At 45.1% G+C, this 17,762-nt stretch overlaps 1 protein-coding gene across 19 annotated transcripts in view; it reads right to left on the reverse strand.

Moving 5' to 3' along the window:
• The window catches only part of PUM1 (pumilio RNA binding family member 1), a 115,240-nt gene extending 98,843 nt beyond the window's left edge, over positions 1-16,397 (reverse strand). For 14 of the 19 annotated variants that reach the window (XM_058678103.1, XM_058678098.1, XM_058678066.1 and 11 more), the window contains exons 1-2: positions 16,100-16,250; positions 11,520-11,893 (exon numbers count right to left, since the gene is read on the reverse strand). In XM_058678103.1, the coding sequence (XP_058534086.1) occupies positions 11,520-11,882 (363 nt within the window). In that variant the 5' untranslated portion in view covers positions 11,883-11,893; positions 16,100-16,250. Of the gene's footprint in view, positions 1-11,519; positions 11,894-16,099 lie in introns of those variants that run through there. The other 5 variants (XM_058678090.1, XM_058678079.1, XM_058678073.1 and 2 more) reach the window with 3 other exon arrangements.
• Between the last annotated feature and the right edge of the window lie 1,365 nt (positions 16,398-17,762).

Here is a 17,762-nt window from a genome sequence, read left to right on the forward strand (position 1 = left end):
GCCTTGCACACATATGAGCTAAGGTTCTAATCCCGGCAGCTCCACTTCCCATCCAGCTCCCTGCTTGTGGCCTGGGAAAGCAGTCGAGGACGGACCAAGGCCTTGGGACCCTGCACCCGCGTGGGAGACCCAGAAGAAACTCCTGGCTCCTGCTTCGGATCAGCTCAGCTACAACCATTGCAGCCACTTAGGGACTGAATCAGGAAGGAAGATCTTTATCTCTGTCTCACCTTGTCTCTGTAAGTCTGCCTTTTCAATAAAAATAAATAAATCTTTAAAAAAAATTCTAAGATGCTGGTGAAGGCTATAAACTGTTAAATACACGATATCACAGATTTATATACTTAAAACAAGCAAATTGTATCAATAAAACTGTTATTTTAGAAAATCTTTAGGGTCGTCAATTTTTTTCTTGTGGTTAGTTGAGATTTGCAATGGAGCTGGTTCCGTGGTGTAGCACATTAATCCTCCCCTTACAGGGTGGGTCCCTGTTTCAAGTCCTAGCTTCTGCACTTCCCATCCAGCTCCCAGCTAATGGTCTGAGAAAGCAGTAAAGGCGGCCCAAGGCATAGGGATTCTGCATGCACACTCAGAGCAGAAGCTTCTGACTCTTGGTTCCGGAATGGCTCAGTTCCATTCACTGTAGCCATTTGGGAAGAGAACCAGCAGAAGGAAGATATTTCTCTCTATCGCTCCTCTATGTAGACCTGCCCTTCCAATAAAAATAAATAAATCTGAGCCCAGCATGAGGGCCCAGTGACTAAATCCTCGCCTTGCAAATAATGTGGGCATTCCATATGGGCGTCGATTCCAGTCCCAGCTGCTCCACTTCCCATCCAGCTCCCTGCCTGTGGTAGGGGAAAGCAACAGAGAATGGACTAGACTCTTGGGATCCTGTGCCCACGGGGGAGATGTAGAGAAGGCTCCTGATTCCTGGCTTCAGAATGGCAGCTCCGGCAGTTGTAGCCACTTGGGGAGTGAACCAGTGGACAGAGGATTCTTCTCTAAAACTCTTTGCTTTTCCCATAGAGCAGGGAGGGGACCCCAGAGTGGAGCAGGCGGACAGAAGAAGGCTTTTATCCCAACCCTGAAGACTCCTAGATCCTCACCAAGGACTATCAGTATGAGCACCGAGGACTACATCCCTACTGCCAAGGAGACCACGGGGAATTGGAGTGCCTTCGGAGACCAAGAACTGAGGTCACCCACCTCCATTTGGATCTACCACATAGGATGGAAGAAGCCCAAATCCTGCCTTGCAGGATCCAAGGTCATCGGAACAACAACCAGGATCCCTGAGCGGTCCGCAGAAACAGAAGAACAGTAAACTTCCTTCGGGACTAGGGAGAGGAGCTTTCTCTAACTTTGGGTCCCCTCCCGCTTCCGTAATAACCATCAGGAGTGCTCCAGAAACCCCTCAAAACAAACGAACAAACAAAACTAGAATAGATAGACAGAACAACAAGGAAAGCTTAGAAACAGGAAACAGTCAGCGGGGATGCACTTATACCTCACTGGGTGGGACACAAAGATTAGTTACTCCTCACTGGGGTATGGAAGATTTCTCTGCACACCCCTCCTACACATGCTCACCTAAACTGTTGACATATATCCTGTCAGAATTATAGAGTTAGACCACCTGAAAAACAGCCAGGTTCAGCGAAAACATGCTTCAATGCTATAAACTACTAAATACTAAAATTAAAATAGGCATGAGACAGCTGAATAGCAATCTAAGCCATTTTAAGGTGTATAGAATACGGTTGAATATAAACCAAAATTGAAATGTCTATGAAGAAGTCACAGGTTGTGGTTGAGAACCTGCATTTTACTATTAACATATTGGTTAATCAATTTCATGTCAATTAATGCCACAATGTTATAAATGGTTGGAAATATTGTGTTGGGGCTTTTATAATTGATTGGGATGATACTCTGCTGGCTCTACCTTCAGACCAGAGATGGTCTCACCAAGAAACCACTGAACTAACCAGGACAATAAGATGCTGGACTTTATGCTTGGTAAATGCCTCCAATGAAAGAATGTCAACTGAATTTGAACTATGGAAATGCAACAAGGTGGAGCAATCCGCCGTGGGGGGAGGGTGTGGGGAGGGGTGGGGGGTGGGGGGAATCCCAGTGCATAAAAAATGTATCACATAATGCAATGTAATTAATTTTAAAAAAATGAAATGCAATAAAATATGTGTTTAAAAAAAAACTCTTTGCTTTATCAACAAAAACACATAAATCCTTACTAAATAAATAAATCTTGAAAAAAAAAGTCTTAAGATTCTAAGTGATCAGCCCAAAGACAAGAGATTCATGGTCAAGCAGATTCCATCCACAGACACAGCAGAAAACGAGACAGGAAGCGATATCTAGATAATAAGACTCTCCCAGCTGGAGAGATACTTAACTCAGCACCAAAGAGTAAGAAAGGCAGATGCACCAGAATGCCACTCTAAACTGTTGACACCAAGTGAAAAGAGGACATAAAATCAAAGAGAATACTCACCTACTAAATACTGCCTGGATATCTAAAATTCTCTCTTAATGCCTAGCGATCTATACTGGATGCTGAAGCATCCTAGACTCAGAACCTGCAAGCCAAGAGAATACGCTCTTGTGGAATTCTCCTGTGAGTGTTCCTTCCCCCACGCACAGCTTCTGCCTCTAGAGGCCACAGTTCTACCAACGGCCCTAGATTTTTTTCCCTATTTCATCATCCATTTTATCTCAAGAGTTTAAAGAGAAAACAGATTTCACAATATGAGAATAAAACAATCACAAGGCAGAGATATGATCTTTACATTACATGATTCAGCTTTCAGTGCTATTAGAAAAAAAATAATCTTAATAAAATTTACAGTAAGCAATATTTTAAGTGTTTTCTAGTATTCTTTTCTTTTAATATTATTTTTATTGGAAAGGCAGATTTGGAGAGAAGCAGAGACAAAGAAAGATCTTCCATCTGCTGGCTCACTCCCCAAGTGGCCGCAATGGCCGGAGCTGAGTCAGTCTGAGCCAGGAGCCCAGAGCTTCTTCTGAGTCTCCCACACGGATACAGGGTTCCAAAGCTTTGAGCCATTCTTGACTGTCTCCCAGGCCACAACCTGGGAGCTAGATGGAAAGTGGAGCAGCTGGGATTAGAACCGGTGACCAAATGGGATGCCAGCGTGTGCAAGGCAAGTACTTTAGCCACTAGGCTACTACGCTAGGTCCCATTTTCTTATATTCTGAACCACTGACTTGCTTATTACAGGTCAAGTTTTACATGCCCCCTCCACTTACTAACCAAGCACTGGCGTTCTTTCCCTCCAAAGACTTCATTTTGTCTCAACACTGAGGGCTTCAAAGTTCCTAACTGTACAAATATAATAAAAATAAATATGACTAAAAGCAAATTATGCTTTCTCTTAAAGTTGGAAAAAAAAGAAAATACAAACACCACTAAGTTTGTATACATTACTACCCTTAAAGATGGGAAGAAGCCAGTACCTCTAGGCAGCAGCTGAAGCTGTCCCTGGCAAACCCATCACCCCATTTCCAAGTACCAGTTGAGTCCTGGCCTCTCCACTTTCAATCCAGATCCCTGCTAATATGCCTGGAAAACCGACCAAAGATGGCCAAGGTCCTTGGATACCTGTTACCCATGTGGAAGACCCAAACAGAGTATCTGACTCCTAGTTCCCCCAGACCTGGCTGTTGTAGACATTGTAGATATTGTAGATATTTGATAAGTAACTAGACAGACAGAAGATCTCCTTTATCTTTCCCTGTTCCCTGCAACTGTCTTTTCAGAATCTTCTTTTAAAAATTAAGATTGGGCCCGGCAGCGTGGCCTAGCGGCTAAAGCCCTTGCCTTGAAAGCCCCGGGATCCCATATGGGCGCCGGTTCTAATCCCGGCAGCTCCACTTCCCATCCAGCTCCCTGCTTGTGGCCTGGGAAAGCAGTCGAGGACGGCCCAAAGCTTTGGGACCCTGCACCCGTGTGGGAGACCCGGAAGAGGTTCCTGGTTCCCGACATCGGATTGGCGTGCACCGGCCTGTTGTGGCTCACTTGGGGAGTGAAACATCGGATGGAAGATCTTCCTCTCTGTCTCTCCTCCTCTCTGTATATCCGGCTTTCCAATAATAATAAAATCTTTAAAAAAAAAAAATTAAGATTGTAAAACCATTGAAACAAATCATTTTATTTAAAAAATAATAAAAGATTTGAAAATATATAGGAGGCCAGCACTGTGATGTAGAATGTGAAGCAACAGCCCACAAAACTGGCAGTCAGTTTAGCCTGCTTCGCTGTTGCTCCATTTCCCATCCAGCTCCCTGCTATTGGCATTAAAAAAGCAAACTCAGATGGCCCAGTGTTTGAGGCCCTGTCCTGGCAGATCTTGATAAAGCTCTTGGATTCTGACTTCAGCCTGGCTCAGGCCACCTTAGCTACCTGAGGAGTGACCCAAAAGAACAGAAGATTTTCTTTCTCGCTCGCTCTGTGTGTGTGTATGTGTTTAAATATATGAACAATTCCCCAAAAAAAGACACAAAAGATAAAAATAGGTGTTGGTATAGAAGGTTTAAGCCTCCGTCTAGAAAGCTTGGATTCCACATGAGTCCCATTTCAGTCCTGGCTGCTCCTGTTAAGGGCCTGGGAAAGCGGGAGAGGACAAAAGCTCGAGTCCTTGGGTCACTGTAGCAATATGGGAAACCCAAAAGTAGCTCCTGGTTCCTCCTTCCAACTGCCCCAACACCCAGCAGGTGCCTCACAGTAATTTCCAGCCAGGTTTCATACTTAGAAACTAACATTTAAACATTACTCAGATCCAATCATAGAAACTTAAGAGAAGCTGAAGGAATCCACTATCGTGAGAGCAGAAACTTTAGCCACCAAAAGCTCTACAAGGCCCGGTACAGTAGCCTAGCAGCAGAGTCCTCGACTTGCACGCTCCAGGATCCCATATGGGCACCAGTTTCTAATCCTAGCGGCCCTGCTTTCCATCCCGCTCCCTGCTTGTGGCCTGGGAAAGCTGTCAAGGAAGCCTAGGGCCTTGGGACCCTGCACTCGCATGGGAGACCTGGAACAGGCTCCTGGTTCCTGGCTTCGGATCAGCATAGCTTCAGCCATTGCAGCCACTTCAGTAGTCAATCAAGGGACGGAAGAGCTTCCTCTCTCTGTATATCTGCCTTTCCAATAAAAAATAATAAATCTTTAAAAAAAAAAAAGAGGAGCTCTACAAAAGGCAGAAGAATCCTAACATCACAAGATAAAAAAAAAATACTAACATTAAAAACCATAAAACTGATTGCTCATAAAAGGATTTAAGTCCTCGGCACAACGAATACTTCCCTGTCCTCCAACACTGCTAACTGGCATTGCAACCTGTGAAGCTATTCTATTCACCGGCAAAAGTGCATTACTAATCTGATTTCTTTTAAGATTGTTATTTTTAATAATAAATAAGCAGGGAGCTGGACAGGAAGTAGGACGCTGGGATTAGAACCCACATGGCACCATATGGGATCCCAGTGCATTCGAGGCAAGGAATTCAGCTGCTAGGTTACCATGCTGGGCCTGCTAATCTGATTTTAAACTTTATCCCACATGCTAAAAGACCAACCGGCACCTATATGGAATCCTGATGAACACAAGGCAAAGACTTAGCCACTAGGTCATCGCACTGTGCAAAAAACAACCATTTTTAAGAGACAGATGAGAGAAAAAGGCCCACCAAAAAGAAGTAACAGTTCAGTGGTATGATAGTTCAGTGGTGTGCTGGCAATAAGATCACTTAGGCCGGCATATAAGTGCATGACTTATATTAAGTCAAGTTTCCTACATCACAGCTTAAAAAACACATCTAGGGCCCGGCGGCGTGGCCTAGCGGCTAAAGTCCTCGCCTTGAACGCCCCGGGATCCCATATGGGCGCCGGTTCTAATCCCGGCAGCTCCACTTCCCATCCAGCTCCCTGCTTGTGGCCTGGGAAAGCAGTCGAGGACGGCCCAATGCATTGGGACCCTGCACCCACGTGGGAGACCCGGAAGAGGTTCCTGGTTCCCGGCTTCGGATCGGCGCGCATCGGCCCGTTGCGGCTCACTTGGGGAGTGAAACATCAGACGGAAGATCTTCCTCTCTGTCTCTCCTCTGTGTATATCTGGCTGTAATAAAATGAATAAATCTTTAAAAAAAAAAAAAAAAAAAAACACATCTAATTTGGCCCCAGAGTTGTAGCCTAGTGGCTAAAGTCTTCGCTTTGAACTTGGGGAGTGAACCAGCAGCCAAAAGGGCTTCCTCTCTGTCTCTCCTCCTCCATGTTGCTTTAAAATGGTGGGCCCGGCACAATAGCCTAGCGGCTGAAGTCCTCACCCTGCATGTGCAGAGCTCCCATGTGGGTGCCAATTTGTATCACGGCTACTCTACTTCCCAGCCAGCTCCTTGCCTGTGACTTTGGCAGACAGTTGGAGACAGGTCCCGGGTCTGGGAGACTTGGAAGAAATCTCCTGGCTCCTGGCTTCGGACCAGCTCAGTCCTGGCTATTGTGGCCACTTGGGAACTGAACCAGTTGATGGAAGATCTTTCTGTATCCCCTCTCTATATAGCTGCCTTTCCAATAAAAATAAATAAATCTTTAAAAAAAAAATGGACTTCAGCATTACATTGTATTCACCTGTTTATTATCAGGCTTAAATAAGGAGCCTTTTAAAAAAAAAAAAAAATTTATTCATTTTACCACAGTCAGATATACAGAGAGGAGGAGAGACAGAGAGGAAGATCTTCCATCCGATGTTTCACTCCCCAAGTGAGCCACAACGGGCCGATGCGTGCTAGGCCACGCCGCCGGGCCCTCTGTGAACATTTTTAAGACTCCTCATTTAGGGCCCGGCGGCGTGGCCTAGCGGCTGAGGTCCTTGCCTTGAACGCCCCGGGATCCCATATGGGCGCCAGTTCTGGTCCCGGCGGCTCCACTTCCCATCCAGCTCTTTGCCTGTGGCCTGGGAAGGCTTTCACAGATGGCCCAGTCCCTTGGGACCCTGCGCCCGCGTGGGAGACCCGGAGGAAGTTCCTGGTTCCTCCTGGCTTTGGATCGGCGCGCACCGGCCCGTTGTGGCTCACTTGGGGAGTGAAACATCGGATGGAAGATCTTCCTCTCTGTCTCTCCTCCTCTCTGCATATCTGACTTTGTAATAAAAAAATAAATCTTAAAAAAAATGTTCACAGAAATGTGTATTATGAAAAATCTGCATGGGTTTCAAAACAATTTTGACACCAAATAAGTTAATCTTAGTTCCTTTTTTTCCTAAAACATTTTGAGCAACCTCAATCTCTAAATTTTAAGCAAAACTATGAAAAGTTCTTTGAGCTTTGAATGTGCTACATTGTATCACTTCTCAGGCTTTTGGCTAAGATGAAGTGAATGTGCTACTTTGTTTTATTTGTCCTTGTCCCCTCAAAAGGGAACCAGAATGACTTTTCCAGAAACAGGTTCTACCTAGTGTTTGTTTCTCATCTCTCTCAAAAAACAAACCTGGGGGCCAGAGCAATGAGTCAACCGGATAATACTATTCCTTCCTGTGCACTTACAAGCACTAAGATTCCACATGGGCGTCAGATTCTGTCCCAGCTGCCCCACTTCCCTTCCAGCTCCCTGCTTATGCACTGGAAAAGCAGGAGGCCATGACCCAAGTCCTTGGGCCTGTGCACCCACGTGGGAGACAGAGAGAAGTTCCTGGCTCACAGCTTCAGATCAGCTCAGTTCCATTCATTGCAACCATTTGGGTAGTGAACCAGAGGATAGAAGTGCTTTCTATTTCTCCTTCTCTATAAATCTGTCTTTCCAATGCAAATAAGTCTATAAAAAAAAATAAATAAAAAATATTGCTTCCCTCACCAAACTGCTATAAGGATTAGAAACGGGAAATATTTAGTCCAGAGCTTAGAACACAAGTATTCAATTAACATCTCCACTATCAGCGCTTCTGAACCTCAGCTGAATGGTGGTAAAGGTCTACTGACGGATTTGTCACCTAGAAATACCCTCCTTGTACTCCATGCAGCCTGCGGTCTATTCCATGTGACTACTCAGCATCACAGCTCAGCCACATATACTCCCTTACCTCAGTACAAAATTGAGGAACTGCTTGTCCTTCCTCACTCCATAGCACAAAAGCTAAAAATGCCTCCAGAAAGCTGGATACGAACAACAAATCTGTTCTAGAACAGTCAGTCTAGGTGAGATCAGCACTAGTAAATTATGATACACCACAAAGACTGCGGGTCAGTCATTCTGTGAGCTCTCTGCAACTGCAAGACACAAACCACCTTAGTTCCACACTGTTCTTTATCTCATGAGTAGCGCCTGACAAAACTGTGTCATGACGATGATTTCAAGTTGGGGAGCTGGTATAGAAACAGGTTTTGCCATTTAATATCATTAACTCAAAGTTTGTTAACTGACCTGCACAGAACTCTATGTCAGATGGAATTCCTATGAAAAGGCTCAGCTCAAGGCCAAGGCCAGAATGAGGCCCCAATAGGTACACACTGATAACTAACCTACAGCGATTTGCTCAGCCAGCAAAACACAGGCCACATACCCGACTCTACTTTCAACTTTTGCCCATCAGCCTATCATCAAGAAAGGCAATCGAAGATTTCAGAAATCTTAAGACACACTTTAAAAACAAATGGGGGGCTCGGCAGCGTGGCCTAGTGGCTAAGGTCCTCGCCTTGATCCCATATGGCCGCTGGTTCTAATCCCGGCAGCTCCACTTCCTCTCTGTCTCTCCTCCTCTCAGTATATCTGACTTTGTAATGAAAATAAAATAAATCTTTAAAAAAAAAAAAAAAAAAAAAAAAAAAAGGGCCCGGCGGCGTGGCCTAGCGGCTAAAGTCCTCGCCTTGAAAGCCCCGGGATCCCATATGGGCGCCGGTTCTTATCCCGGCAGCTCCACTTCCCATCCAGCTCCCTGCTTGTGGCCTGGGAAAGCAGTTGAGGACGGCCCAATGCTTTGGGACACTGCACCCGCGTGGGAGACCCAGAAGAGGTTCCAGGTTCCCGGCATCGGATCGGCGAGCATCGGTCCGTTGCGGCTCACTTGGGGAGTGAATCATCGGACGGAAGATCTTCCTCTCTGTCTCTCCTCCTCTGTGTATATCTGGCTGTAATAAAATGAATAAATCTTTAAAAAAAAAAAAAAAAAAAACAAATGGGGGCACCCTGCGTGGCAGCCTAGTGGCTAAAGTCCTCATCTTGCATGAACCAGCATCCCATATGGGCACTGGTTCCAGTCCTGACTACTCCATTTCCAACCTAGCTCCCTGCTGTATTAATGTGCCTAGGAAAGCAGCAGCAATGGTCCAAATGCTTGGGTTCCTAATAGCAGGTGGGAGATGCAGAAGAAGCTTCTAGCTCCTGGCTTCCACACAGTGTAGCCCTGGTCATTTCAGCCTTTTGGGGAATGAACCAACAGATAGAAGATATCTTTTTCCTTCTCTTATTTTGCCTTTCAATAAAAAATAAAGTATACATACAATTTTTAAATTTGTTTAGCCAAAAATGGCAGATTACAATCTTTCTGCTTGCATCTCCTACAGAAATGTCACAAAAATCAAAAACCCCCTATTTTTCAGGCCAGTGCAGCGGCACGGTAGACTGATACTCTGCCCTACTGCACAGGTTTGTATCCCTACGGCTCCACTTCTAATCCAGCTTCCTGTTTATGGACTGGGACAGCAGCAGGTGGTCTAAATCCTTAAGATCTTCACTCACATAGGAGACCCAGAGGAGGCTCCTGGCTAGATCAGCTCAGCTCTGTCCAATGTGAAACTTGAAGAGTGTTAGCTTGGCATTCAAAGCCCCTGATGACTCTCCTACCCTCTCAAAGTATCCTTTTAAAGGAAATAAAATCTTAGGCCCAGACCCATGGCTCACTAATTAAATCCTCACCTAGCAAGCACCAGGATCTAATATGGGTGTCAGTTCATGTCCCAGCTGTTCTACTTCCTATCCAGCTCCCTGCTTGTGGTCTGGAAAAACAGTAGTGGATGGCCCAAGAGACCCTGCACCTGGCATGGGAGGCCTAGAGGAATCTCATGGGTCCTGGCTTCATTCAGATCAGATCAGCTCTAGCCATTGCAGACTCTTGGAGAGCGAACCAGCGGGTAAAAAGATGTCTCTCCTTTCTCTTTGTAAACCTGATCTATCTTTCCAATAAAAATAAATATTTAAGAAAACAAAATATTTGGGGCCATCTCTGTGGAATAGTGGGTAAAACCATCACACTTAGTACTAGCAAACCACACGGGCACCAATTCACTCCTAGCTGCTCCCACTTCAAATCCAGCTCACGAACCTGGGAAAGCAGCAGAGACAGCCCAAGGGCACCCTGCACCCACGTGGGCACTGTGGAAGATGCTCCTGGCTCCTGGCTTAGCCTGGCCAATCCTGGAAAGTGCGGCCATTTGGGGAGTGAACCAGGGAATGGAAGAGCTCTCTTTCTGCTTCTGCCTCTCCTCTTCTGTAACTCTGATTTCAAGTAAATATTTTTTAAAGCAAATAAATAAATAAAAATCCTCTTTCAAGAAAGGATAAAACAAATCTTGCCAAACTCAAACTATATCCAATTTCAAACAGTCTAATCCTTTAGGCATGAACAGAAATCGGGAAACATCAACTCAGCTAAATTCTTCTAAGTAAAATTTGCTGATTCCAGATATGCTTCCAGATTAATAAAAAGCATTTAATACATTAAAATTATCCCAAATCAAACAAGCTGTTCTAAGAGGACAGCAATAGTTTTAACCTACAGGCCACAATCACTTCACTTCTGAAACAAAACATTAACTGCTTGCATTTCAACTTAATTCCTTTTGATGAACTGACTTGTAACCAACTTTCCACTATTTTCCATCATAGTATCTTAAAAATAAGTCAGGGTCAGCACTTTGACATAGCAGCAAGGCCAATGCCAGCATCACGTATGAGCACCAGCTGGTCCATTTCCACAGCAGAGGATGGACCAAGTGCTTGGGCCCCTGCACCTGTACGGAAGCTCCTAGCTTCAGTTCTGGCCATTGTGGCCATTTGGGGAGTGAGCCAGTGGATGGAAAATATCTCTCTTTGTAACTATGTCTTTCAAATGAATAAATCTTAAAGAAATAAAAACAAAAGTTACCCACACCTAACAGAAAAGACTAAATTATGTATTTGTACTATAAATGATTCAAATAATTCTAAAAAGCATATGTTAATGGAAAGTTTTATCCAAAACAAAAAGCATCCTAGAAATGTACAGCATATATTAAAACCATAGTCATTTTTAAAACAAACTGGTCATTTATTATTTAGAACCATAATGGTAAAGAATCCAGTGACAACATGACAAGATCTTAAAACAAATGAGTGTTTAGACCAAAATAAATCAACAGCGTAAGATTTTTAAAGACATTCACTAAAAGCAAATATCCTAGGTGACAGTGATTATAAGAGTTGCGAAGCTGAAACAGTGAACTTTTTTTTACCTGGTGTTCTGCATGAATGTTATCCCCAGTAGGCCATCGATGTTTGCTATTATTATAGCCGCCTCCACCACTTCCTCCTCCCCCAAGCTGCTCACCATGCTGCCTCTGAAAGAAGTAGTCCACCATAGCGTCGTCCTGGGAACGGCCTGCAACTCCTATGGATCCTGGGACAGGGCTGGAGTGTGTCCCAGCTGCAAGAGCCTGATTTGCAGCTGGTTGTGGCTGCGCTTGCGACCCTGTTCCAGATGTCAAAACAACAGGCATGTTGGGATTAGCTGGTTCTTGAGGGTGAGGTTTCAGGTGGGGGCTGAAAGAGTCCTGCCAGAGCACTGCTTTTCTTTTCAAGACACATGCAACGCTCATTCCACCAACACCTAAGGACAAACAAGTTACATCTGGTTAACATTTGCATCTCTAAAACATATAGCCCAACAGATGCACTATAAGAACAGAACACTGTGCTTTCTGCAAATCATGTCTAACCAGATTTGGTCAAGCAGTTAAGCGTCTGACATTATACATACAACTTCCTGAACTGAAACTTCCATTCTTAAGTGGCTAGCTATGAAAATAAATGCTTATTGGGGCTCGGCAGCGTGGCCTAGTGGCTAAGGTCCTCGCCTTGATCCCATATGGTCACTGGTTCTAATCCCGGCAACTCCACTTCCTCTCTATCTCTCCTCCTCTCAGTATATCTGACTTTGTAATGAAAATAAAATAAATCTTAAAAAAAAAAAAAAAAGAAAGAAAATAAATGCTTATCAGGCACTCTCACAAAACACTGCAACCATCATTCAATACCTTAAGTTTGGAGAAGCTTGTGTTGTTACCAAAAGGCAGCAACAGTTGCACTTTTAAACTGAGGTGACTCTACCCACGTATCTGCAGCATGAGCCAACTGCAGCTCAGTCTAACCTGAAAAGATTCTTCAAAAGGTCCAACATATCTGTAGGATACCCCTCAGAGAAACAGAGACCCTCTGATCAAAAGGGGCAATGTTCTTAGCCCAAAACTTCCTAGCGGCTGCCCTTGGAGGGGAAAAAATTCCAAGCTTTTTATCATCAAATTACAATTATTATAACTGTAATCACTTCATTACATTAGTGTTCCAACTCCTATACAGATCCTGAACATATTTCCAGAGTATCAGGAGGTGGCTACAGAACCGTCACAGTACTAAGGCTGATTCTGTCCAGTGACAGTCTAAGAACAGTGGTTTGTTTACATTTCCCTTGAAGTTAAAGTCCTCACTTTGAACACCCCGGGGATCCCATATGGGCACTGTTTTAATCCCAGCAGCTCCACTTCCCATCCAGCTCAAACCAAAATTCAAACACTTCACCGTATGGAAACAATGTAAAAACCAGAGGACTCAATTGGGTAACAGTGTGACAGATGCAAGTACATTACAGCCATTGTTTGTGTATTTATTAAAAAACCCTAACAGGCAGGGATCATAATCAGTATGCTGCACAGGAAAATACTATGGTCCACAGGTGATGCAACGTGCCCAAAGCCATCCAGCTAGTAAGTAGCAAAGATTCAAACTTCAAAAGGATAGTTCTTTCTATCAAGTCCTTGCTACTCCCTAGTAATTGAACATTCTCACTTGGATCCTCCACTCTATAAAGTGAACAAAAGACCTCTGAAAGGTTTCTATAAAACATTACTACTCCAGGTCCTTAACAATCAAAAACCTTTTAATGTAACAGAATACATAATGGCCTGGGGGCATTTGCAAACCATACAAAGTAAATGAATAAGTTACCAATTAGGACACGCCAGCCCCAAGGCACTCAGCCCCCTCTCAGACCCGCCTTCTAACTGTTCAGGGCTAGGTACTACTTATCTTACCCAAGCCCCATTGTGGTATTTCCCCTAGATCTATTTTTTTTAATCTGTCTTCTCGCTTTGTTGGATTTTTTTTTAACTTCCCTGATACAGTAGCATTCTCTCAACTAATTCATGTTTCTAGGTCAGAAAGAAAAAAAAAATGTAATAGGTTAACAATTCCAACCTATCAGAACCTTCTTATAGGATTACAGTAGTCTAGCTGTCTGGTCTTAAAATTATGCTTTCACAAACAAAATTTACCCCATGCCAAGTACCAACAAGTCGTAATCCTGCTTTGTCCTTAGTCTTTGTAATGCCATCCTGTCTGGTTTTCAGAAGAAATCATTATCCTCTGATTACCAATACTATATAGCCCCCTTTTCTCCTACAAGAGAATGGCCTCCGAACTTGTTCTAGAACAGGAGTTCCAAAACCCCAGTCCTGCTGTTAAACTAACTTCCTGAGTCTATTTCCTTATTAAAATGAAAGAAATCCTTCCTGTGTCTCACAATGTTTTCTGGTTTTTAATCAAAACAACATAGTACATTTAACAGTTTTTGACCACAGGAAGTCACCATGCCAAAGACCTCACAAATCTGGTGACCCCCACTTAAGGCAATAGAAATCTAGTCTCTAAGACAATTCTTAAAATAGTAAATGCAATCTCTTCTGAAATAAAGGACTTATCAAATTAGTCATCAAACCAAGAATTTCTTTAACAGAGAGGAGTCTACTCCCGAAACACACTGCATACAACTTCATTCAAAAAGGAATGGGGAGGAGAAATTCCTATTCCATGGTTCAAACAAACAACTGGCATTTGTAAAGCTAGCTGTTGGCCCTGAGACTTCCTGCTAGTGAGGCAGGGCAACTTCTCGAACAAGAAAAAAAAAAAAATGGCAGAAAGGAACAATTTGAAACTGAGCAAATGCCTAACCAATTAACCTGTGGGGGGGGGGGGTCGAGAGCAGGAGTTTGTGACCTCAGCAACTACAGCACAAAAAATAAAGAAGGCAGTCCCCTAAATAACACTAACGTCAAAAGTAAACATTTAACTTAGGAAACTCAACATTCACTACAAAGTCAGGATACAGCAATTGCAATGTAAACTTGGTTTTTTACAAATGATACAACAAATATATTAAGCAGCTAGAATTAAATGCCAGGTAGTCCCCCATAGCTTTCCAACTGTTTACATCAAGGGGCTTGGTTTCGTTACTATCACTAACAGAGTTTACTTCAAACAAAGGAATGGGGCTAACTCATCTCTACAGTTCACCTTTTGCTAAAATGCTTGTGGTTGAAGAGGTGTTTATTTTTACCACACCAAACAAACATTATGTGGCCATAAATTTATTGTAAAGCAGTTCAGCGCAAACCCACACCAAACAAAATCCGACTTCAAAAAGCTGTGGCCTTGGACAAAACGAATTCAAGTGTCGGCCAAGGCAAAATACCAACTCAAAGTCCAGAATCCAGGGAAGATCCAGAGAAAGGCACAGTCCTGGGAGTGTTTCATAAACTTAAGGTCAGCGATGAATCAAAATGTTGATACTGCTTACCAACACTGCCATCAGAGGCCACTGGAGTTTTTCAGTGTTTTCATAAAACACACAAAAAGCTGAAACCTACAGTTTCACAAGTAACTGACTCAAAGCAGGGATCCCCCCAAAAACCTCGTTAAATCTGAGCCCTCTATGCAACAAAAAAAAGGCGCACAGGAAGCTAACAAGAGCTCAGAACGGTATTTCGTTCACGGAACAATGAAGGATAACAATCCTCCAAGTTACTGCGAGGAAGAAACCCTCGCAGGTCACGCTGCCTGTGGGTTTGGGATTTCTTTTGTTGTTGGGTTCCTCCCCCCCGCCGAGGATGTGGGAAGAGGGGATTTAACGGGGAGGGGGTACGCAAGCATATTCATCACTTGACGTGGGAGTGGTCCAGCCAGGTCTAATAAGGGACCTGTGTTTACCAAACACTTAGGGAAGGACGAAAACTATCTAGGATTATGTGGATACATTTTCCCTACTGCCAACAGGGGGTATGGAGTGGGGGAGACTCCTATGAGTTGAGAGAGCCATCAATACAAGCATGATTGAAGAGCAACCCCCCCATCAAAAAAAAAGAGGGCTCTAGCGGAAACAAAAGGCCACAAGCACCCAAGAGGCTACCCAGCCATCGGAAACTTCCTGCTGGACACTTCTGCACATTTAGGGCTTGCAAAGTTGCCCCCACGGCGAGTCTCGCCTGTGGGCAAGGGCCGCGACCGCTTCTAAAGCCATGTATTGTTCCTCCTCCCTTGGCGCTGCCACGGAAGCGCCCGAAGTCGAAGGAATCCGGGATGGCAACAGAATTACACTTCACGGCTACACGGAAGACTCGGGGCTTGGCAAAGCCATCAAAAAAAGCAAGCCGAATGGCAACATCAGTCTTCGGGGGCTGCCAACTGGGCCGAGCACACACAGAGAGGCACCTCTATGCCTGAGGTCCGGGACTAAAGCCCCGGCCTTTGCCTCGCTTCGACCCCGCTCCCCACCCCCTCCCTCCTCTGATAACAATAGGGGCCTTGCTACTGACTCCAAAACATGTACGAGGAACAGCGAGTGAGAAGCCTCAGCCAGGGCCCCGGCGGCTTTTCCAAAGCCCTTCTCAGCCCCGCAGTCCCTCTCAAACACCAATACGAAGGAACCATCTGCTCGCTAGGGGTCCGGAGCACCCTTTGGAGCCGGCGGGGTGCGGATACTCACGGGCGGAGCGGTAGGATGAAGATGGATTTCAGCCCCCCGATCTTCTCTCTCCGGCGCTCTCGCTCCCCCTTACCTTTCACTCCAACAACATGGCGGCCCACTGGGGACTGGGCTGCCGCGGTGCATCATGGGATCGGCTCTGGCCCTGGCTCCGGCGGTGGCATGTGCGGAGCAGGCAGGCGGCTCTGGAACAGGTTGCCTGGTTGCCATGCCAACCCGGAGCCTGCGTGAACTTGGGGAAACTCGCCGGCCACAGCAGAGCTGCGCGAGCGAGCGCCCGGCGGCCCGACGAGCGCGCGTGGCCGGGCCCGAAGGCGGAGTCCCCGGCCGGCACCTGGGCGCGCACGGAGCACACGGCCCGCTCGGCTCGCTCGGCCCCGCGGCTGGGGAGAGCCCTGGGCGCCTAGGCCTGCTCAGGTTGTACCGGCTTTACTGCAGCTCCACCATGTCCCCATTGTGAAATCCAGAGAAAATTTTCGCTTCATCAACTGAACCCAATAGAACGGCCGCCTAACACACCACCTAGCACTTCCACACACAGGCCCAAGCGGTAATTGGTTACCATCACAACGGCTTACAAATTTCTTTCTTTTTTTTTTCAAGGATTTATTTTATTTTTTATTGGAAAGTCAGATATACACAGAGGAGGAGAGAAAGAGAGAAAGCTCTTCCGTCCCTTGGTTCACTGCCCAAGTGGCCACAACAGCCGAAGGTGAGTAGATCCCAAGCCAGGAGCCCGGGGCCTCTTCTGGGTGGGTCTCCCACTTGGGCACAGGCTCCCAAGGCTTTGAGCCATTTCATGACTGCTTTCCCAGGCCACTAGTAGGGAGCTGGATGAAAAGCGGAGCCGCAGGGATTAGAACCCGTGCCCAAGGTTTACAATTCTGAAAACTATGATGGTAGTGAGATCATCCAGGCCGGCTGAGGTCTTGGCCACACCTTCAGGTGGGCGGCACCAACATGGCCCAACCATTTCCTAACTGATTAAGAGACCACCAATGGGGAACATCTTACCTGTAGCTTCCCGCCCAACAAAGAGGGGTCAAAAAATGTTTAAAATCCTAAGACCCTTCAAAAGACCTCTTTGGTGTCTCTCCATCAGAGGCACCCCACCTCCTGGCTTTCTCTAGGCAGGTGTGTTCCCCTTCTCACTCCCTTCCCTGCTCAGATGGTCACTTCTCAAATAAACTTTTCTGTCTGCAACAGATTCCCGGCTTTTTATTTCTATACTAAGCCGAGGAAAGAACTCACCGAGCATTTCTGGTAACAGTAGAACATTAAACTGAGAAAATGAAGCCGACCCAATTTGTAAACCTTCAGTCTGCATTTGGCTGTGAGCACTCTGTGCCGTTTAGAAAATGAATGAAACTGTTGGAAATGTGTAGAGAATGGGATGTTGGACTGTCTGACATTGTACCAGCAATGTCGGGGCACACTTAGAAAAGAGACTGATGGAATTATGACTCCTTATGAAGGACTATATTATTGTAGCAACATGGGGAAAAATCTGTCGGGGGTGGGAGTTTGGGGGGCAGTCCCAATCTATATGAAATTGTACCACGAAATTCAAAAATTCAAAATAAAAATATAACAAAAAATCTCTTAAAAAATTGGAAAAAAGTAAGTGTGTGAAGGATCACAGTCAGTTTAAATGTGAGAATAA

Source organism: Ochotona princeps, chromosome 2 (genome assembly GCF_030435755.1).
Source record: "Ochotona princeps isolate mOchPri1 chromosome 2, mOchPri1.hap1, whole genome shotgun sequence".
NCBI lineage: Eukaryota > Metazoa > Chordata > Mammalia > Lagomorpha > Ochotonidae > Ochotona > Ochotona princeps.